Here is a 19,628-nt window from a genome sequence, read left to right on the forward strand (position 1 = left end):
TATTCTGTTTTTTTGAATACTTCTGTTACAGTGAAAGGTGTCATTGTGCTGAAGATCATGATTTACTGGAGTGAAGAAGAGTTAGAATGCGTTATTCTGGAAAAAAAAAAAAAAGTTTTCAGTTAACAGATGAATCTCTTTAAGGCTTGTCCACCTTCATTAGCATCAGTTTTCATGTAAACCCATCCCAGCTTCCTGAAGGGATTCTGGTATGAAGGAGACAAACTTTTCCTGCTTGTGGCAGACTGCAAGAGGGGCTAGAGTAATGGACTGTGGTTTGGCAGGTTCAGACCAGGGATTTGGAAAAACCTTCTCGTGAGGCAGTTTGTGCTGCACGAGAATGAAGTGTGCAGAGAGGGTGTGCTCTGCCATCCTGGGTTTCAGGGCTTGGCCAAATAAGGTCCCTGCTGACCCCATCTGTTGGAGGAGGTCGAGGATGGATTATATGACCTCTAGAAATCCCTTCCAACCAACTTTTCTGCAGTTTTCTGACTCATCTCAAAGTAAATCCTCCCTGTAACCTGAGCAAAATTGCCTCAGTGACCACCAGCTACACACCAACATGGAAACACCTGTCTAGGATGGTTGTGTCTTCCGTCGCTCTGGCTGGAAACCTGCCTGTGGAGCTCCTTGCCTCTCACTGCTGCCACCTCTGCCAGTGGGAACATGGAGCTTCACAGGAGATGACAGTAATATTGAAGGCTGGACCTGGCAAAGCAAACCGTGGGGATTTAACTTTCTATGGCAGACAGACATTACGAGATAGTATGTAGAAACAGCTGCAGTGGTGTGTGCTAGTATTACTACAAATGATCTTTTTAGTGGTTGACCTGGACTTACTCATAGAAGTATAAGTGTTGCTAGGCTGAAACTACAGGTGGCAGCTTAAGAGTAAGGGAGAAGGAGCCGTGGAGTGTGCTCGGGACTTGGCGAAGGCAGTGTTGGGAGAAACTGAAGGAGCAGAAGAGACGTTTCATCTTTCCAGTCGTGACTGTTTTTGAATCCATTTTTCTTAAAGAATAAACGTGAGGTTTTGGCAGCACAGAGCAGAGAGACTACTCATCGCATCCCCTTCAAAGAGTCTCCAGTGTTAAATCTTGCAGCTGTCAAAGGAGATAGCAGAATCTGGCCCTATCTGTGCAGTAACGCCCTGTGTTGGGACTGAGGGCACGGGGATTTCGAAAGGAAGAGACTTAAATGTATCTTAGTGTAAAGAAGGTATTTATATATTGCAAATGGATAACTTTAATGACACAACCTGAAACCATAAGAGAAATAGGAATAGAATATTTTGCAGCAAACTTTATAGCTATAGCTTTGGGTCAGCAATAGGAAACCTCCTTTCCAACAATCCAGTACTGAAAAGCAAAATGCAATTTTTGTTTCTGTTAGCTATTATTTTCAAAGTGTTTAATATTAAAAATATATTTATTATGTTATTATACTTGACTTCAATGCCTCACTCTGTTTTGTCAGCACAGCAAATGTCTTTTCCATCAGGTTTCTGTAGCAAATAGCACATTTTTATTGAACCTCTCCATAGCTACTTATTTAGAAGCAGAACTGCATCTGTTTCCTCAAGATGTGCTGGGGGAGACTCTGAAGTAAGTGTTCTGTAGAAGATTAGACCTCCCTAGCCTTTAAAATCTGTTAATCCATTCTTCTGGTACTTTATATGGTAGAAAAGCACTCTGTTTTTTTAAGAACCTGAAAGTGCTGAGGGAGCAGGACTGACAGGAACACACATCTTGTCTGGCGTACCAGGGTAGTTTCAGGTCCTGAACTGATGCCTATCCATCTGATTGGTACTCTGTGAAGGCAGCAGTAGTTATCAAGTTCTCTTTAGGCTGTAATGGTAACAAAGTGAAAACCATGGAGAAGACTTTTGAGTAACAGCAAGAGTGTTTGAGAAAAACAGAGTTTATTCCAGCTATGATAAACAAACCAGCTAAAAAGACCAGAGCAGAATGGGTGGTGGCTTCCCTGTGAGATGTAGCTAGGAAGGAAATCCTGTATGGCTGTGTAAATATACTGACAGCCCATGGGTTGCAATGAATAGAGCAGCGTTACCAAAAACAAACAGTACGAAAAGATGATGATGCAGCATGTCATGTAGCTGCTGTGTTCCCGCACAAGCTGTGCACATGGTATGTAAATCAGGTTGTAAGCTCAGGACTATGAGCCACCCTGGATAGAAAGTGCTGTAATAAATACTGCTATAATAAATACTATAGCAACAAAAAATGCTGCAATAAATATTACTATTCCTGAGAAGGTTCCAGGAGGAATTCTGTCTTCCATACGTTTATGTGACATGAGGTTACCCTTCATCCATCATGAGAAACAGAATTATTCACCCAACGGAGTGCTTCTGAGTGTATGTGTTTGGAATAAGCAGCTTGCTTTTATGTGTTGGTTTAGGGCATCCTTAACAGCCACCATTCGTTACTCTCAAATTTATGTTCTTCCCCTCCAGACTGGCTGGAGTTCCCGTATATACTGCTGTAAATTGTTTATTTTGGAAATGTGAAATTGGAAGCAAAAGTCACAGAAAGCCAAAGGGGTAACAGGTGCATTTTGTAGAAATTTTCAAGGTTTTTCGAATTGCAGAGTTTTCTGAGTTGGAGTCAATGCTTCCAAAAGTTTTCTTGTGAAATGGGATTTTGGGGAAATGCCCTTTTCCAGGTGAAAGGTCCAGTTTGTGACTTGAGCTGTTTCTGCTTCGGTTGATCCCTCTGGGATTTGCCAGAGAAGGGACATAATCCAAGTCTGTCAAAAATTTCATCGAGTTTGAAATGTTTCCATTTGAATGTAACGGTAATTTATGTGAAAAAAAAAAAAAAAGTATTTTCCAGTATCTCCTGGTCAGCTCCACAGAAGGTGCTTTGTTTTTGTGGTTTTTTGTTTGTTTGTTTGTTTGTTTGTTGGTGTTTTTTTGTTTGTTTTTTGTTTTGTTTTTTTTCCCCAAAATAAATTCCTTCTGTGACTTACTAAAGGATTAACATGTTTTCTGCCAATGCTCCTTTTGTTTCTGTGATCTCTTTTCTCTTAGGCATGGCTCTTTATTTGATAGGCAGGTAAATTATTTGATCTGATGTTTTGGGATGTAATCTCGAAGTACCTAACCCAGACCTCACTGAAAAGACAAGCAAGAGTGAAAACCACAACCCTGTGTGCAACACACGCCCCACCACCCCTCCCCAGCCCTTGAGCTTACAACTCTGAAGTTTGTAAGCATATTATTTGTATTAGTGAAGAATGAATAATTTCACATAGGTGACTAGCTATGCAACTGCAAAACTGGTTGTTTTGTAAATGCTGTGTATAGATGAAGGATGAATATGCTGATAGACCTGTTAAAATCAGTGGAAGGACTCCCTCTGGTTCACTGGGTGCATCATCAGACATTAGGCATCTGGACTGGAAAATATGAACCTCAGCAGTTTCATATTGACTTGTCAAATTATTGCAGAACCTGAGCTGAAGGAATCCACAAATTGTAGATAGGAACATGCGTTAAGACAACTTTGTCAAACTTGCTTTTCACCAGCATAAAACCTTAACGGCACAGAACATAGGTTAGTGCAGCAACAGTGCAGACAGTCAGTGTCTTCTGAAGGAGGGAGAAACAACATCAAATTTTGATCAGAAAGTTGAAATATCTTTGAGTGTATCTCATAAATATAGTAGTATTTTATTTAAAAAGTTAATAAAGGTTTTCACTGATCATATAGGCTTTTTCAAATCTAGTGAGGGAAGCTGCAAGCCTGTGGTTTAATGTGGGAAGCAAAGCGGTGTCATAAATTTGACCAGGCTCACACCCCAGCACTTATCTTTCTTTGATCACACAACAGGGATTTGTTTCCAGAGAGGCCTCACGTTTCATGGCATGCCTGTTGTGGTTTTATGCCCCTGAAGTGCATCTTAACAAAACAGTTGTGATGAGGAAAAACAATATCCTTTCATTTGGAGCTTAATTACATGCTCTGATAATATCAGTTTTTCCCTTCCTCTTCATTCATAGCAGATGAAGATTTTGTTTTCACTTATTTTATCTTTCGCTGAACAAACACTTCTTTCAAAAATATTTTTGACATTCAGTTTACCCTAGACAGGCTACCCTGAATAGCTGAGCTTCTCAGATGGACTTAATTTTCTGCTTTACAAAAAACACCCAAAGAAAAATGAGAAAATGCTATGGTTTAACATTTCTAGTGCTAGGAAAGTGGTCTTGAGCTTTCTATCAAGACCTCGTGCGAATATATCTGTGTGTACCAAACATGGATATTCCCAGCCCCCACACCACAAATACGTAGCCGTGACTGATCCCGCTGCAGTCATGTGCTGCCCACTGGTTACTTGGTCATATCCCAGTGCTGTCCTAACTTACAATCTTTTAACCTACCAAAAGAATTATTTCCAGGGAGAAAAGAATGACAAAGCATTGGGAAAATGGATATGAGTAGATTGCTTTCTGCTTTCTCAAGAAGTCATACCAAGTTTCACACTGTGATTTAATGAATTATAGTGTAGTTTGATGTTATTTAAAAATAAATTGCTGCACTGTAAAGGGTACTATGAAAAAAATGCTTATACAATTTAATGTATATTACTACATTTGTAGTTCTGTTTGAAATTTAGTCTTTTTGGTGAATCCAGGAAGCAGAATTCTGATTTCTAATTTATATTTATATTTATTTATTTGTTACCTACAGACAGTTGTTAGTGTATTGAATATTGAATGCTGTGTTTGTGAGGCACATGGAAAACTTTGTTGTAGCTCATCCAGGATCAAATTTGCAGTTTCCTGGAAGGGCTGCCTAACAGAGCCTGCAGTTATTCAGGATGTAGTATAAGTTGCAGTGGGAGCATCATCTCAGGAACAAGTGAATGTTTTCCCTTGTTGAGGGTGAATGGGGATGAGGGAATGGTTTCTTGGTTTCCATCTGGTTAGTTGTGCTCAGAGCTTCATAAATCTCTCCTAAAATAAATAAGTCCGGTTTGATAGCAGTGGGCAGTCCTGCTCCTTTTGAACATACAGTGATTGAACCCATATGGATGGTAATAGAGCCATCAAGTGATGAGTGGTAACAAACCTCAGTAGTCCACATCTCATACAAGCATACAGATTCCCCATCTCTAGTTTCTAAGAACAGGCCACTGATGATCAGGGCTACTATACAAGCCAGTCTTGTCACTTCTGGAATACTGGTTTTGCTTTGTAAGAATCACTTGACCGTATCTACTGGAGTAGGATTTTGCTGTTTGTTTTTTAAACTAGACCCTGAAGAGATGTTCTTTCATGTAACTTTAATTAATTGCTGGAGTAACGTATAACCTGGCCCTCATTGTGAACATCTCATCATCAGTATTTTATGGACCTAAGATAGTTCAAGTCACAATATTGTATCTTCCTCTAGCAACCAAAATATAAAGCTAACAAAAGCTTAACCTCAGGCAGTGCTGTCATACATTAGCTGCCTCCAGAGATAGAAGTTCTTGATGCTGTACAGACCACAATGAGAAGCAGATGCACCATTGTTTTGTATTTGCAGAATGTATCTTGGCTGATGTATACATGCATGTCAATGTATGTTTGCATACATACACACATACTCTTCCGTGATGCAGCTACATGAATTTTTTCTGTGAAGTGTCCTGCAGTTACCACATCTGGTAATGCTGAGGCTCTTCACAGGTCACCAGGTAAATCATCTTGCTGGTTTTGCATCAGCTATAAAGGAGATGTGCTGATATGGTTATATGTTGCTTATCAGGTTTGACATGTAGACATAACTTTTTCTTGATGTATAACACCTGCTACTGCAAAACAGATTTCCTGAAGTAAGAAACCTACACTGTTTCATCTTCAATTAACTGCCTTTTATTGACCTCTGTAAGTGCTTGCTGTGTAGGGCACTAGTCTTTTTCTCCCTTATCGATGCTCAGATGAGTATACTTTTTAAATTACATATTGCACCCCAGCATCCCAGGAATAGGAGAAGCAACTGAAGCTATCTAATAATAGGAGATCTGTTTCTGAAGGCATAATTTCTATGGTAAATGCATGGTTTGCATGATGACTTTGTTAATGATCTAATTCCTAGAAACAGTATGTTAGAAGGTACTACTGTTTCATTCTCAAATTTCAGGGCCAGATCTATTGTCAATAGTCACCTATTTTAACAGAGCTCTTCAAGTATATTAACAAAAAGGGAAAACACAGAGGGTTTTTTTTCTTTCATGTCAGGCTGATGAGTGCAACTTTCAGCTATGTGCCTGGTACCATTTATCTTTGTATTTCTTTCTGCCACTAGTAACTTGGTTTTGTTTCTGTTCCAACCTTAGGATGCTGTTTTACACACACATGCAGGGATAGCTTTGTCCCAGGGGCACACACCATTGATTTCAAGGATGCTGCTTGTGGTTATATAAAAGGTGTTGGCTTGTATGTATGTCTGAAAGGGTGAGAGATTAGACTAGAGCTTCTGTAGATGTTGTGCCTCATCTTGCTTTCATGTGACAGTTTCATAAACCAGGGTAGCTCCATTCCGACCAAAAGCTGCTCCCTGGAGTAAACACTGTGAAAACTGAGGTGACTCTTCCCCCATTGATTCTTCAGTTCTGTTTATAAAAGGTTGTGAACATCTGGGTGTAATTGAAATTACTGATAGTAATAAAAGGCACCAGATTTCTGTATGGTGATAAGGAGTATTTTTATGTGGATGTTGTGACCCGCTCTGTCCTTTTGAGCAAAAAGTTTGGAAACATAGGTGGCTGGGAGTTATATCTGTTGTATAGTTATGGGGGATTTCCGTGGAGAAACTACATTTGGGGAAAAGACAATTTCGAAAGAAGCTCTGAATATATGGTAACTAGTTGTAACTAGAAATCGCTCTGTTTCAATACCATAATAAAGAGCAAAAAGAAATTTCCTAGAGTGTCAGCCCCCCCCCCCCCCCCCCCCCCGTTTACTTCTCAGGTACATTCATTTTTATAATTTAAGTGTAGGAAAGATGGAAAAGGTAACACTGTACCATATTCTTGAATTGCAATATATATAGGAACCAAAGCACTAGAGGTGGCAGCTCTGCTCCAGAAGAGTGTCAGCATGAGCAGTTCCCCCACCTTGGCCTTGGGCTCACCGCAGTAAGCTCTCTTTCATATGGGACTTCTGGTCCCTTCCCGTGGGGAAACATTCATACATTGTTACTCAGTTTTTATAGGGAGCAATATTGGTATGAGATTACTCCCAGACTTTGCCCTGCTGACACGGAGTCTTGGTTGACTACTCAAACTCTCTATTATGTTTTTCCCATCACCTCATGTTATCTGCTACTCAGAGAACACTGGAAAGTTTCCACTTGAGAAACAGAAATAGAGAAGATCACTAATGAAATGATCTGATGGGCTCAGAGATAGCTTATCACAGCTGGCTTAGTGCATCTCAGATAGGCTCCAGCCATCCACTGCATGAGGTCCCTTAATGCCTCTGCTAGTGTAGGATTCAGTGTGAGAGGGAGAAAGCAGCAGCTCAGCTAATGCAAAATAAGCCACTATATCTTGAGTGTTTGGCTGAGTCCTTAGTCTAGGTTGGCTGTCAACTTTGTGGAGAGAATTAACCTTGAATACACACGTGATGGCAAGACAGTGTAACCAAGCAGGGTAAAAATCCAATAGTTTTGTTCCCTGGGGGGGTGTTTAACATTTTTACTTGATTTGGATTTCTTTATGGAGCTGCTACCTCTCAGTTTTGCTCGGAGACATCAAATGAATTCCCAGAAGATCAGCAGTGGGTTTCAGCTTTTCATTGGCCCTTGAGGTTTAAGTATTTGCAAAACTCCTCCCAAAGTTCAAAGAACCATGGAGCCTGTAATAAAAACCCATCAGGAGAAAGGTTTTCAGGATTGATGTAAAGAGTCTGTGGAGACAAAATTAGTATTCAAATGTCATGCAAAGACCAACTGCAGTGCTGGTTGGGGAAAGTAAAAAACTGTTTGGATCTGTCACAGGACCAATTCTGTTGACTCACACCTTTTACTGATTCAAAAGCAAAAGGTGTGGGACTCTAATTTCACCTGATGGAGATGGCGGACAGATTGGACTTCAGTTGTTTGAAGCATTTTTGCCCGCTTTCAGGCTAACTGACCCCAGCTGTAGCTTCTACTCTCCATCAAGCAGTGGTGATTTATCCACGTAGGTGCTGATTTGCTGTAAGGAAAGAAAGGCTCCTAATACAAAAGGGAAAGTTGGTGACCCAGACTATCAGGGTAAGTGTGACCCCATCACATTCCTTGCCCTATGTATGGTGTGCACAGGCTGAGAGGAAGTGCTAAATGCTTTTTCAATTTTTAAAAAAATTCTCTCTAGTGCAGGAAATAGAGAAATATGTCCCTGTGTACCTTTTGGAATGCAGATTATGTCTCCCCTGACCCACATTAATAAAAACACCAGCACCTTGGGGGGTGGGGAAATGAAAACTGCAGATCTTTTTCAGTTTGCCTTTCCCAGCTGGTCTTTCTTCCCTCACTGACCATAGTGCAATGATGTGATGCAGGCATTAACAAAGAATGTTAAAGCATGCAAAAAAATTGATACTTATTTTATTCTGGAATTTAGTTTCCTATTCTTAATCACTTGAGAGAAAAACATTAAATATTTCTATTTATATTTGATGTGTAGTACCACATCCAGTGAATGCAAAACCGTGACAGAAATTTGGAGCCTGATTTTCAGAGCTGCTTGTTACCTGCAAGTCTGGGGCATGTGAATGAAAGCTGCAGGTATTTAATACTGAATGTCAAACTTATTTCCCTTTCCATGCAGACATTGATAGCTTGACACCCTTCATGTACCTGTACATGTGTGTGTGTGTGCAAATGTGGTTGCCTATATATAACGTGTCTGCAGTCTACCCAGAACTCTTACTCAGTTCATTGTTTGTGCGTAGTACCTGATGTAATGAGATGGTGTTGTTCTGTCCAATTAATTGAGTATATCTTGATATTTTTCCTCTTTTTTTTTTTTTTTTTTATTTTTTTCTTTTTTGAGTCTTTTTAGCTTCTCTTCCTTGATGTGAGCAAGGGTCATGGTGAGGACGTTGGTGGCTTTATAGTTCTCCTCCAACAAAACATAAACTGAAAGCTGTTGCTTGATTATGTTTCTTAAATTGTTTGACATACCTTGTCGAGATGAAGTGGTGCCTTTAGTTTGTTTTCTTGTTTCTGGTGGGTGACAACAGTTCTTTAGTTGATATATTTTGACTTGGCAGCTGGGCCGCTTGCTATGCAGCAGGCACTGGAGGAGGATGGCACGGGTTGGCTGCAGAGCTGCTCCAGCACCACAACAGGCTGTTCCGCGCCCCATGACGTTACTCTCTCAAGCAGCAAACAAGGGCCTGGGAGCTCCCCTGTAAGGTGGAGATTCCTAATCCTCTTCTCGCTGCAAGTAAACCTGATTCATTCCAGATGTACACAGATTTAATGACTCAGAAAGCTGCTCTCTTAAAATGGGACTTACAGCACAATGTCATATAGCCTTTCAGAGGAAGAACTGAACTCTTCTACCAGCCTAAAATCAGTGAGCTTTTTCAGAGTTTTTTAGTGCGTGAATTTTGTGTAGCAGCAGCTACACTGTGCTGTTAGAAAGTGGTTGTTTTCTCTGCCGAGGAAAATGTTGCTATAAACATCATTTTGGTATGATGAACTTGTAACACAGTGACAGCTTTGAAAGGAGTAACATAACCCAGTGGTGTTTATTTTAACATTTTTTGTTGGTTTAGGTTTGAATAGAATTTCATTCTGAGTATTTTTTATTATTCAATAATAAGGCAAGTATTCTTGATTGTCATGACTTTATGTTAAATCTCAAAGTGCCAATTCAAAACTACCAATTCAGAAAGGATTCTGTGGCTTGCATTGCATTTAGTGTCAACCCTGCATGATAAGTATGTTTCTTTTGCTTACTGAAGTGACACTTCTAGATTTTGCTAATGGGTTTGATAAATGTTGATTAAGTTTTGGAGTGATTGCAAGAAGTGAGATTATAAAGTTCATGAGAAATAATCCACAGTAATAAATGGTTGTTTTATTTCATTGCTTCCAAATACGTGCTTTTGAATATTAGAAAATCCCATCAGATTGTTTAGCATCTTCATAATTTGTCTGCTTTTCAACAGTAAATGTTGAGGTTGGGGCCAAAAGGTTAAATGCTTCCAAGTACTCTCATATAGTTGTGCCATTAATTTGGTATATAAGGAGCAACATCTCAAATGATTGGGACCTCTCAAATTAGTTTTGCAGTCGATCCTGCTCTGCGTACACTTTTGCAAATGTTTATTTGCACTGATAGTTGACTATGAGAATAAATTATAATGTTTAGAAAGCAAAGTGGCCAAAGTGGATTAGTTGGTGTCTGCAGTTGATTCTAAGTGTGAGAAAGCAGGCACATTTCTTGGAGACTTGTATCTGCTTCATAAGAAGCTGTCATTGAACTGTAAGCCATAATTTTATGCTTAATAAATGAAGATCACCATGAATGAAGTAAGTACAGGAAACAAATGTGCTTTAAATGTTGTCTATGTCATTATCATGGAAAAGTTATGCTCACAATCCACAGCCATCATCTATAAAGGCTGAGTCTTTTTACACACCTTCACAAACCCGCATCTAGAAACTTCTTGGCAGACACAGGGAGATGAAGTTCAGCAAGCTCTGCCTTTGGAGGTCTGCTACGGCTGTGGTTGGCAGAAGATGCTGCAGGATTTATAAGCACCATGTTCTGAGAAACCCCACTTTTATTGAGGTGCTCTGGCTGCAGTACCATGAGCAAGGCTGGCGGAGGAGGGCTCGTGGCAACGGAGGGACAAGCTGCCTTTAAACACAGCTCACGTCCTGCAGCCCAGCCGTTTTCAGAGAGTTGCGGGTATGCAGAGGAGCAGCATGTGCCATCGCGTATGTCCCTGGCACAGCCATTCCTTCATGGAGATTGGTGGCTTGGTCAGTTAAGGACTTCTCTGTGCCGCTGTGTGCATGTGTGTTGTGTGACAGCATCTGGCAGGCTGGGTAGTGCAAGGGTACTTTTTTTCAGAGGTGCCTCATTTTTTCTTTTGGTCTGGCTGCCTCCTAGGGAAAATAATTGAGAATATCTCCCTGCTGTGTGGCTGGATGTCTCTGTCCTTTTCTGACTAGCTACTTAGTGTTTTCTCTGTGACACTGTCTCTGTTTCTGCAGGATGTATGAATGGTCTTAGATTCCAGTTATTGTAACTGTAGCCAAGTTGATATTTTGCCTGGTTTTACTTATGTTTACATTTGTAGCTTGCATATTTCATATTATCTTTTACTGTACTTTTAGCTCCTAGACCTGAAGATCTGTGCACTGATACTGTATTTTCTTGTGATTTATCCTTAGCCTTTATTCCTACTTCTTATCTCTTCTTCTGGACAGCCTACTATGATTAAATATAAAATAATAAATGTGTGTGTATGAATATGTATATTTTCCCCTATGTATGCATGTCTGTCTGTGTTCATAATCTGTGATGCCGTATTACAATAGTGTGTTGATTCATGATACATAGCTGTTATTTTAATTCAGCTATTCCCTTGATATTCCACTTACAGAGATGACTCCATCATGTTAGGTCCAGCATAAACACCTGAAGAAAGATTAGTCACATCCAGTGGACGTTTATTGTAATTTCCATATGTTTTTCTACTTAGACCAGTTCCTGGGTTTTATTTGACCCTCTTTTCCATTTTTTTTCTATCTATAGCCTAACTCTAAGAAGATTTTTCAGAAAGTTACTAGAATGTTAGAAAAAGTTTGAATTGCTGAGAGACAAACTGAAATAGCTTGTGTATTTGAATGTGGGTATAATATCTTGCACTTGTTGCACTTCCCCTTTCCAGATACTTTACAGTCTTCAACTATTTTATTCTCACTAAAATTGTATTAACAATAAGTCACATGAAGTAGTTCTACGTGAGGATCATGGGGTTTCCTCACAGTCACAAAAGGCAGTGGCAGAACCAGGATTCAGGAGCTTCTCATTCCCTGTACAGCCCCCCACACCATGCATTGGTCATACAGCACATTCCTGAATTACTAACTGCTGAGCTTTTAAGCATTTGAGTTGTGACACTTTCATAGCAGGAAGAAGGAAGGACCAGAGTGTGAAAGTTGTTCAGAGTTAAACCAGTGTAACTGTTTCTGCCTACAGTGTTGATGACAGAACTGCCTACCTGGCCCTGGGAGCGGTGAGGAACATCTCACTTAACATTTCCATCTCTAACGTCGGGGATGATGCCTATGACACCAATGTTTTCTTCAATTTTTCTGGGGAGCTGTTCTTCATCAAAATGTGGCAAAAGGTAAGAAAGGCCAATCTCTCTGTGAGCAAATCTCTTAACTTTAAACCAATTTAATGGCAAGATGTAGGGACAGAGGGTGGTTTGGTCCACACTGTTGTGACCTTTGGAAATTATTTTTATTTATGCCGGACTTGAATTTCTTCCAGGCTCTTTGCTGAGTTCTTTTCTTTCTGTGTAAATTGCACTCTTTGTGTTACTGTAGAAGACACAGCACTGCTATTTGGGGTACACTAAAAGAAAGACTGAAAAGAAAGGTGGAGTAAGACTGGTTTGGAAACCAGTAGGGTACCAAATGGTGCTGAAATACAAAGGATGCCTCTAGTTTGGGTGGTGCCACACTGCAGTCAGCAGTCCTGGTCATCTCTTGACCTGGGCTCTTAGGTTTTCTCCTCATTGAAACAAAGATACAAGGCTGTTCTTTGCTCATGCCCTGGTGCAAGGTTGGGTTGTGGCCAGGGCACATCACTAGATCAAAGAGCTCAAAAGTGCTTTTAATTTCACCCGCATGGTGTCAAGCGAATATTTTAAGTCTTAATCTCTTTACATTTAGGTTGAAATACTCAGATGTTTTAGTTAGTATGAGTTCATTTAGAAATAAAGTTGTTGAAATACAAACACTGAATTGAGCTTTTTGCAAACTGATGGCTGTGAAAGCTGTCTTGAGTGTGAGTAATGTGAAAATAATTGTGCAAAATGGAAGCTGTACAACTGTAACAATATTCTCTCTGCTTATTCCTGCCTTTCACAGTTGTTTCTCTCTGCTGGAGCTTTGCTTTGCTTTGTAAGCCATAGAAGCAGTAATAAAAACAGTAGTACAACTGTTGCGAAGTATGGGATTAACTTAGTCCATTGAATCCAGTGACATTTGGCCATTTTTTGTCATGGTTTATGATAAGATTTTGGTGGTTATAAACCTCTCAAAATTACATAATAAAACAAAATATGGTAATTCCTTATACATGTTCATTCTCTTAGTGTTCAGTTTTGACTGTTATGTTTAATACAGTTGCAAGCCTCAGGAAGTTGTCTTTGTATTTATAAGCTTTCTTTTCGGACATGATGTGCTGCGAGTGTGCAGTTTATCGAGAGGGGAAAAAAGTAGGGGATAAACCAGAAATGCCTTACACCAATATGCAACTTAGCCTTAATGGCAGTTTTATGTGAAGATTTTCAGGGTCTGGCCCAGCTCCTGATGAAGTCAATGGGAGGTTTTCCAATCCTCTGCACTGGAAAAGAAACAAAGCTTGATGCATGTTCTTTTAAAAGATTGTTGTTGGTGTTTTTTTTTTCTCTTCTGTGCTTACATGTTGAATATTTTACACACATGGACTAACACCAGTTGCCTTCGTTCTTCTTGTCCAATGCTGTGGGGGAGCAAGCTGAAGATGATGTACTGTTTTCCTTGGTATTTTACCTTGAGCCCGGGTCTATAGCAGATTTGAAACATCTGTGCTGAATGCTGCCTAGAAGGAGCAGTTTCTGGAAGCAGATGGCAGTGTTGTAGGGTTATCTCACTAATTAGTGGGTCTTCTGCTAATGAAGCTAGCATTTCTTAAAAAAAAAAAAAAACAACAAAAAAAAAACCAAACCACCACAGCATACATCAAGTTAGGCTTCCTCATTCCTCAGGTCTTGCAAACAGGATCAGGGTATAGTATGCTATTACTCCTTCTGTTCCACTGTTCTTGTGATTGATTTTATAGGGTTTGGGTTATTTTAGTAACAGTTTTGAAAGACCAAGTCACAACCAAGGTTGTGTTGGGCTCTTTTACTTCCTCTCAGTCAGCTTTTGCTTTAGGACAGACTAATATATTGTTGGCCTCACCATTTGTCCAGTTGGGAAACTGGATTATGACCTCATAACCTCAATTACATTGTTACATTTTCCCTAAGATCTTTGAACTATGATTTTTTTCTTTTGTAAAACATTACAGCATCCATGTTTCATAACCTACTCCCATCCCTTGATATCTATGTATATTATGTACTGTGCATGTACTTTAAATAGGTTTTGTTCCTGGTTGAACATTGCCCAGGCAAATATCCAGAATGTAAAGCCAGAATGTAAAAATGACAACTGCGAAGATTTCTCTTTGTGGAGGTATTTTGGAATCAAAAGAGCTTCTTGTTGTGGGAAACTTTCAGCAGCAATTGCCTTTTAATGAACAATGTTGAAGTGGAAGAGAGTGGTCTCTTCTGTGTGGTTGCCTGATCCTTTTTCTACAAGGAGACTCAGAACGATGATCTTGTGTTGGGGTTTTGTAACCTGCCTCTGGAGTCCTTTCAAGATTCTTTGAGTACCCTGTGTGTTTTCCCTGTATCCCCACTGGGAGCTTTTCTAGCACATTCAGTGCAGTTTGTTCCTTTCTGTGGACTGGTTACAGGGAGACCTGACAGTGCATAAGTTTAATGCTGGTTTGTTTTGGTTTTTTTTCAACGGATTTATTGAGACAAAGTGCCACATCTTGTGTTTGAAAAGAAATGGGGTGGCCTAGCTCAGGGATGATGACAGTAGCATTCCCTAAAGGATCTGAGTAGATCTAGCTCCTCTTTCCTTTCTGGAGACTGAGATTTTGTGAGATGTGGTGGATAGATACACTACTTAGACAACAATCAGCCACTGGAATAATCTCCCCAGGGAAGCGGTGCATTCCCCAACACTGGACGCTTTTAAGATTCGTCTGGACAGGGTGCTGGGCCATCTGATTTAGACTGTGCTTTTTCCAAGGAAGGTTGGACTAAATGATCCTTGAGGTACCTTTCCACTTGGTGGTCTGTGATTCTGTGATACGTGGCAAGGCTTTGCTGCATCTCTGCGAGGTGAAAAAGCATTCATTCGCTGACTGGTGCTTAGGAGACTCCACCTATTCCACTGTCTAATTTTCCTGTTGTGCTGCAGCCAGTCCTCCCCGTCTCCATGGACGACGCCCAACATTTTCTTTCCATAGCTCCTGACATATAGTCAGTCCTTCTCTTGAGAGGCAGAGTATGTGGCAGGGGCTGACTTCTCATTCCTGCCTGTGCTCTCTGTAGCACTTTAACTCTCTCAACACTACTGCCCTTTGAAGGGGCTGTCTTCACTGAGGTGTCACTGTCCTTCTTCACTCAGCACATCCCTTTGCCTTTTTTAACTATAGGGGGGTTTTTCTGGGGAAGTGAGCATGTAACTGTAAACTACCAAATTTGTTAACTTGTGAAATTCCCAAAGACTTAGGATATAGCCGTGGGTTTAATCTCCAGTTAACTTAGTATGCCTATGCTTTTACTTTACATTTACTGCCCTATGTTATTATACCTCTTACTGGGCATGACAACACTTTTGTTATGAAACTTATTTTTCAGCTCCTAAATTCGGTGGAGTTAAACTGAGATGAGATTTTTAGAAGCCAATTACAACTCACATTGCATATTTTAAAAAAACCCATTCAGCTAAAATGACAAAGTCCTGTCAGGGCCGGACTGCAGCTTGGGTATTGGCTGGGTTTTTGACTGGTGAAGATTGGACACTGATACAACTCCTATGCAAAGTTTCCAGCACTCACTCTGTGAGAGTGGATTGTTTTACAGATGCATGGCATTACTGTATGCACTGAATTTCAAAATGTGTACACTAAGAAAAATGTTGCTTTTGAAATACAGAAAGATTTAATCATGTTCTCTTTATAAAGGAAAAAAGGAGAGAGGGAGAAAGACACTTCACCTGTCTGCTTAGATTTTTTTTTTTACTATGTTGATAAAGAAATGTTGGTTCACTCCTCTGTGTAGAGTAGATTTATTATTTTTTAATATTAAAGTTTATTGTCCCATAATCTTAATTCAATTTCAGGAAGGCATCCTATTTCTGAGTTTGAAAAACCCACTTAACAGAGGTGATACCACTTCCCTATAGAAGAATGCAGAATGCTGCTGTGTGCTGAGTCTAGAAAAAGACTAAAAAGCCATTGCTACTAATTTCAACATGATTTCACACCTATTGGAATTGCCTCCTGACTTGTGATGTTTTGCGCAAAATGCTTGTCAGCAATAGGCACTTTGCTAACTGTTTGTTAGAGGCTGTTCAGCGCAGAGGGGTATTTTCAGTACGGTTGCAGAAAAAGCACTGGCAGCTTACTGGCAGCGGCAGTTAATGTGGTGTAGGACAGAGCCATAGCTTTATTAAATCAGCTCAGCTATGGCATGGGATTTTATACAATAGTGTAAAAATAGCATATATAACATAATAATAGTAAAACTAACAGCATTAATCCAATATGTATAGCATTAAACTCTCACTGCTCTGCAAGGGCTGTCAGGAATCTATCAGCTGACCCCATTTCAGGGCTGGTTACGGAGAGAGTAGGTCAGGAAATCCCATTGCTGACTGTCATTTCCAGCCATGGATTGTTCCTAAATTTCAGACAGGGTCCCAGCATCCAAAGCCAGCTGTGTGTAACATTCCTGCAGCTTTTGCAAGCAACAGCTGAGTGGAGTTAGTGGGGCCAGGCCAGGGCAGGGTGAATAGTGAGGTTATGATTTCTTCAGATGTAGTAATATCCCACAATTCTGTTGTGAGCATGTACCTGAAACTGGTGTTAAGTAAGAATATTGCCCATAACCAGAGCACACTGCTTACAGGCTCGGGGTTTTTTCTTCTGATGAGTATTGTGATACTGTCTCTTTCCAGGTTAGCAGGGAGTTCATGCAATTTGGATATGAACTCTTTCTTCCTTGCTCCTAGAGTGCTTGCAGACATCTCTTGACTAGGTTTGCCCAGAAGAGCCACAGATGCAGGCAGAGTTTAATTGTTTTCCAAACTGGAAATTCTCTTACACTAGTTTCCCATGCTGCTCATACTTTCTAAGAGTCTTAAGGCTGACAGGGGCAGGATACTGATAGGGCACAAAAGCCAAGGACAGGTGCCCTCTTTTGAATCCAGCTGTGCCACTGGCAGAAAATTCAGAGTATTCATTATGTCTCTCTTTCCAGCGTTTGCTGCCCCTTTGGATCCACTGGCAGACAAGTTAATATGATCAGTCTCAATTTGCATCCAGCTGGTTAGCAGAAACCTTTTAAATTAGTGGTTTGATTTAATGCAGCTGATTTTGCATGGAGTGAGTTGGACTTGCTCCTGTAAACCACTCTGTCAGAAGGTCAGAGGGGAGTGATGCCAAGTAGTGTGGAAGCTGTGACCCCTTGCACTGATACAAGTGCATCTGCAAGATTGCCCAAGCCATATATCACTTACATGAGGGGATTTGGACCCTTTTGCCAGGAGAGCTTTTATAGCCAGGGCTTGGTTATTATCAGCAGCATGGAGGTAACCATGCCACATTCTGCCTCTCTGTTCTTGGAAATCTAATGCTTAACTTTTGCATCGGAGTGCACCAAAATGTTTTGCATGCCTTGAGCAAAATTGTCCAATTTCTTTATTGGGAAGAAGAAATATGTGCAGTTCAAGCTATCTGACTTCATTGTTTATTTTAATCTTCTTTTTCTGTGAATGCTCAATGAAAACCTCAACTTTTACACTTCCCTAGGGATAAGTAAAGAGCAGCACCTTTTTCAGGCCAGGGGCTGTTTGAGCCATCTAACATCCCCCTGCTCTTAGCAGGTGGGAATCGAAGGCTAGACTTCTGGTCCCGACTTTCCACTTGGGATCCATGTATCACTCCCACGTTCAGGGAATAGGCATTGGAGACTGGATTTAGCTGTGTAATTATTGCTGATCAGAGTCTTGTAAACTTTTCTCCTATACTCTGATTTATCATGTATATCTGAAAGAAATATTAGTTATTTTCCCCAACAAATTAACTTAATGAATAGAATGAAAAATCCCTAAAGTCTTTTGGCAAAATTCCAACTGGAATAAATGATTCAGAAGCCGTGGTTTTGCAGGACTATAGGTCTTGTTCTGCTTAATGTTGGAGGAGCCTTCGTGAGTTTGTGAAATCACATTTTCAGGAGCAGCTTAACACTTAAAAATCTCATTGAATATTGATAGCATGTAAGATTCCAAAAGCCTAAATGACTCTGGCCTTGCAAAACTAAATGCAGCTAATCCAACTAGCTTGGATTTGCAAAATCCAAGTTTTTGCAATCTTAAGCTACTTGCAGGGAAACAATGAAGTGCAGGGGGGAATCACCCCAGGCATTTCCACATAAAGCAACAGAAACTTCAGATTCAAAAAGACAGGACTTTTGATGATATGCCTGTTTCTTTTGAGTGAAGTTAGGCAGACTAAAAATTTATTTTGCAGTACAAAAAGGTGATAATCAATTTTTATGAGGATTTGGGAAGGGGCGAATTGGGTGGTTGTTTTTAAACAGGTTGTGATTAGTAAGCTGTTACTAAACACCTCTGTTTTTAAGTACATGATGGTCCTGGAATAATTTACGTGATCACATAGATACATTGAAAAGTTGTATGCTGATCAGGTGGGGCTGTGCTCTGGGTTACGTGATGTGGAAACTGTTTGTCCTGGAAGTACCTCATCATGACTCTGACTGTTTACGTATATATACATAGTGGTTTTGAGGAGTAGCCTGGGATGCTTTTTGTGGCTCAGATTATTAAGGGAGGTTTTGTTTGACTGACGAGCTCTGCTCTTCCCTTGGGTCTGAGAGGGGAATGGTTTTCTGAAGGAAGAACAGCTGTGCGGATGAATACAGTCATGTGAGATCTTCTTTTTGTAGAGGCTAGAAAGCAGCCAGTGCTATAGCAAAGCCTACTTACAGCAAATCATTTGCATCAGTGCTGGCCATGGGAAAGGGCTTTGGAAAGGGGGTTTGGCTGCCTTCGTTGCCAAGATCCAGCCACCCCGATCTAGACCATTATCTTGATAAACTGCATTGCTAGGAGGAAGGGAAAAACCCTTCACAGCAGGTAGAGCCCAGTATACAGCGAGCTCAACACACTTGATCTTGGATGTGCTCATTTAAGGGCTGTGCTGTCCCTACAGAAAGATCACCAGTGACTTGTCTGTGTGCCAGTGTCTCTCTTCATTATCTATTTTGCTTTTAAACTCAGTGGAGAGAGACTTGCCAACACTTGAGGTGAGAAATCTATGGGACAGGGTTTGTCTACTGTGTACTTAGGATTAGGCTTAAAGTTGTCTGAACTTTGACATCCTCTGCAAAAGACTTAAGTAACAATTGATTTGCGTGGCTTTCAGTAGCTTTCATTACAGCAAGAAATGGGGGATTGTTTTTGTTGTAACTTGAAGCTTAAAAGTTCATCAAGTTTCTGGTATGAAAGGTCAGTTCTGTTCTTGCAGGA

At 40.4% G+C, this 19,628-nt stretch overlaps 1 protein-coding gene across 1 annotated transcript in view; it reads left to right on the top strand.

Annotated features, from left to right (window-relative positions):
- ITGA9 (integrin subunit alpha 9) overlaps window positions 1–19,628 on the top strand; it is a 228,249-nt gene that overhangs the window by 130,694 nt on the left and 77,927 nt on the right. The window contains exon 18 of the mRNA XM_074900986.1: window positions 12,223–12,373. Within this exon, the coding sequence (XP_074757087.1) occupies window positions 12,223–12,373 (151 nt within the window). The remainder of the gene's footprint in view (window positions 1–12,222; window positions 12,374–19,628) is intronic.

The sequence above is a fragment of the Athene noctua genome, chromosome 2, assembly GCF_965140245.1.
Source record: "Athene noctua chromosome 2, bAthNoc1.hap1.1, whole genome shotgun sequence".
NCBI lineage: Eukaryota > Metazoa > Chordata > Aves > Strigiformes > Strigidae > Athene > Athene noctua.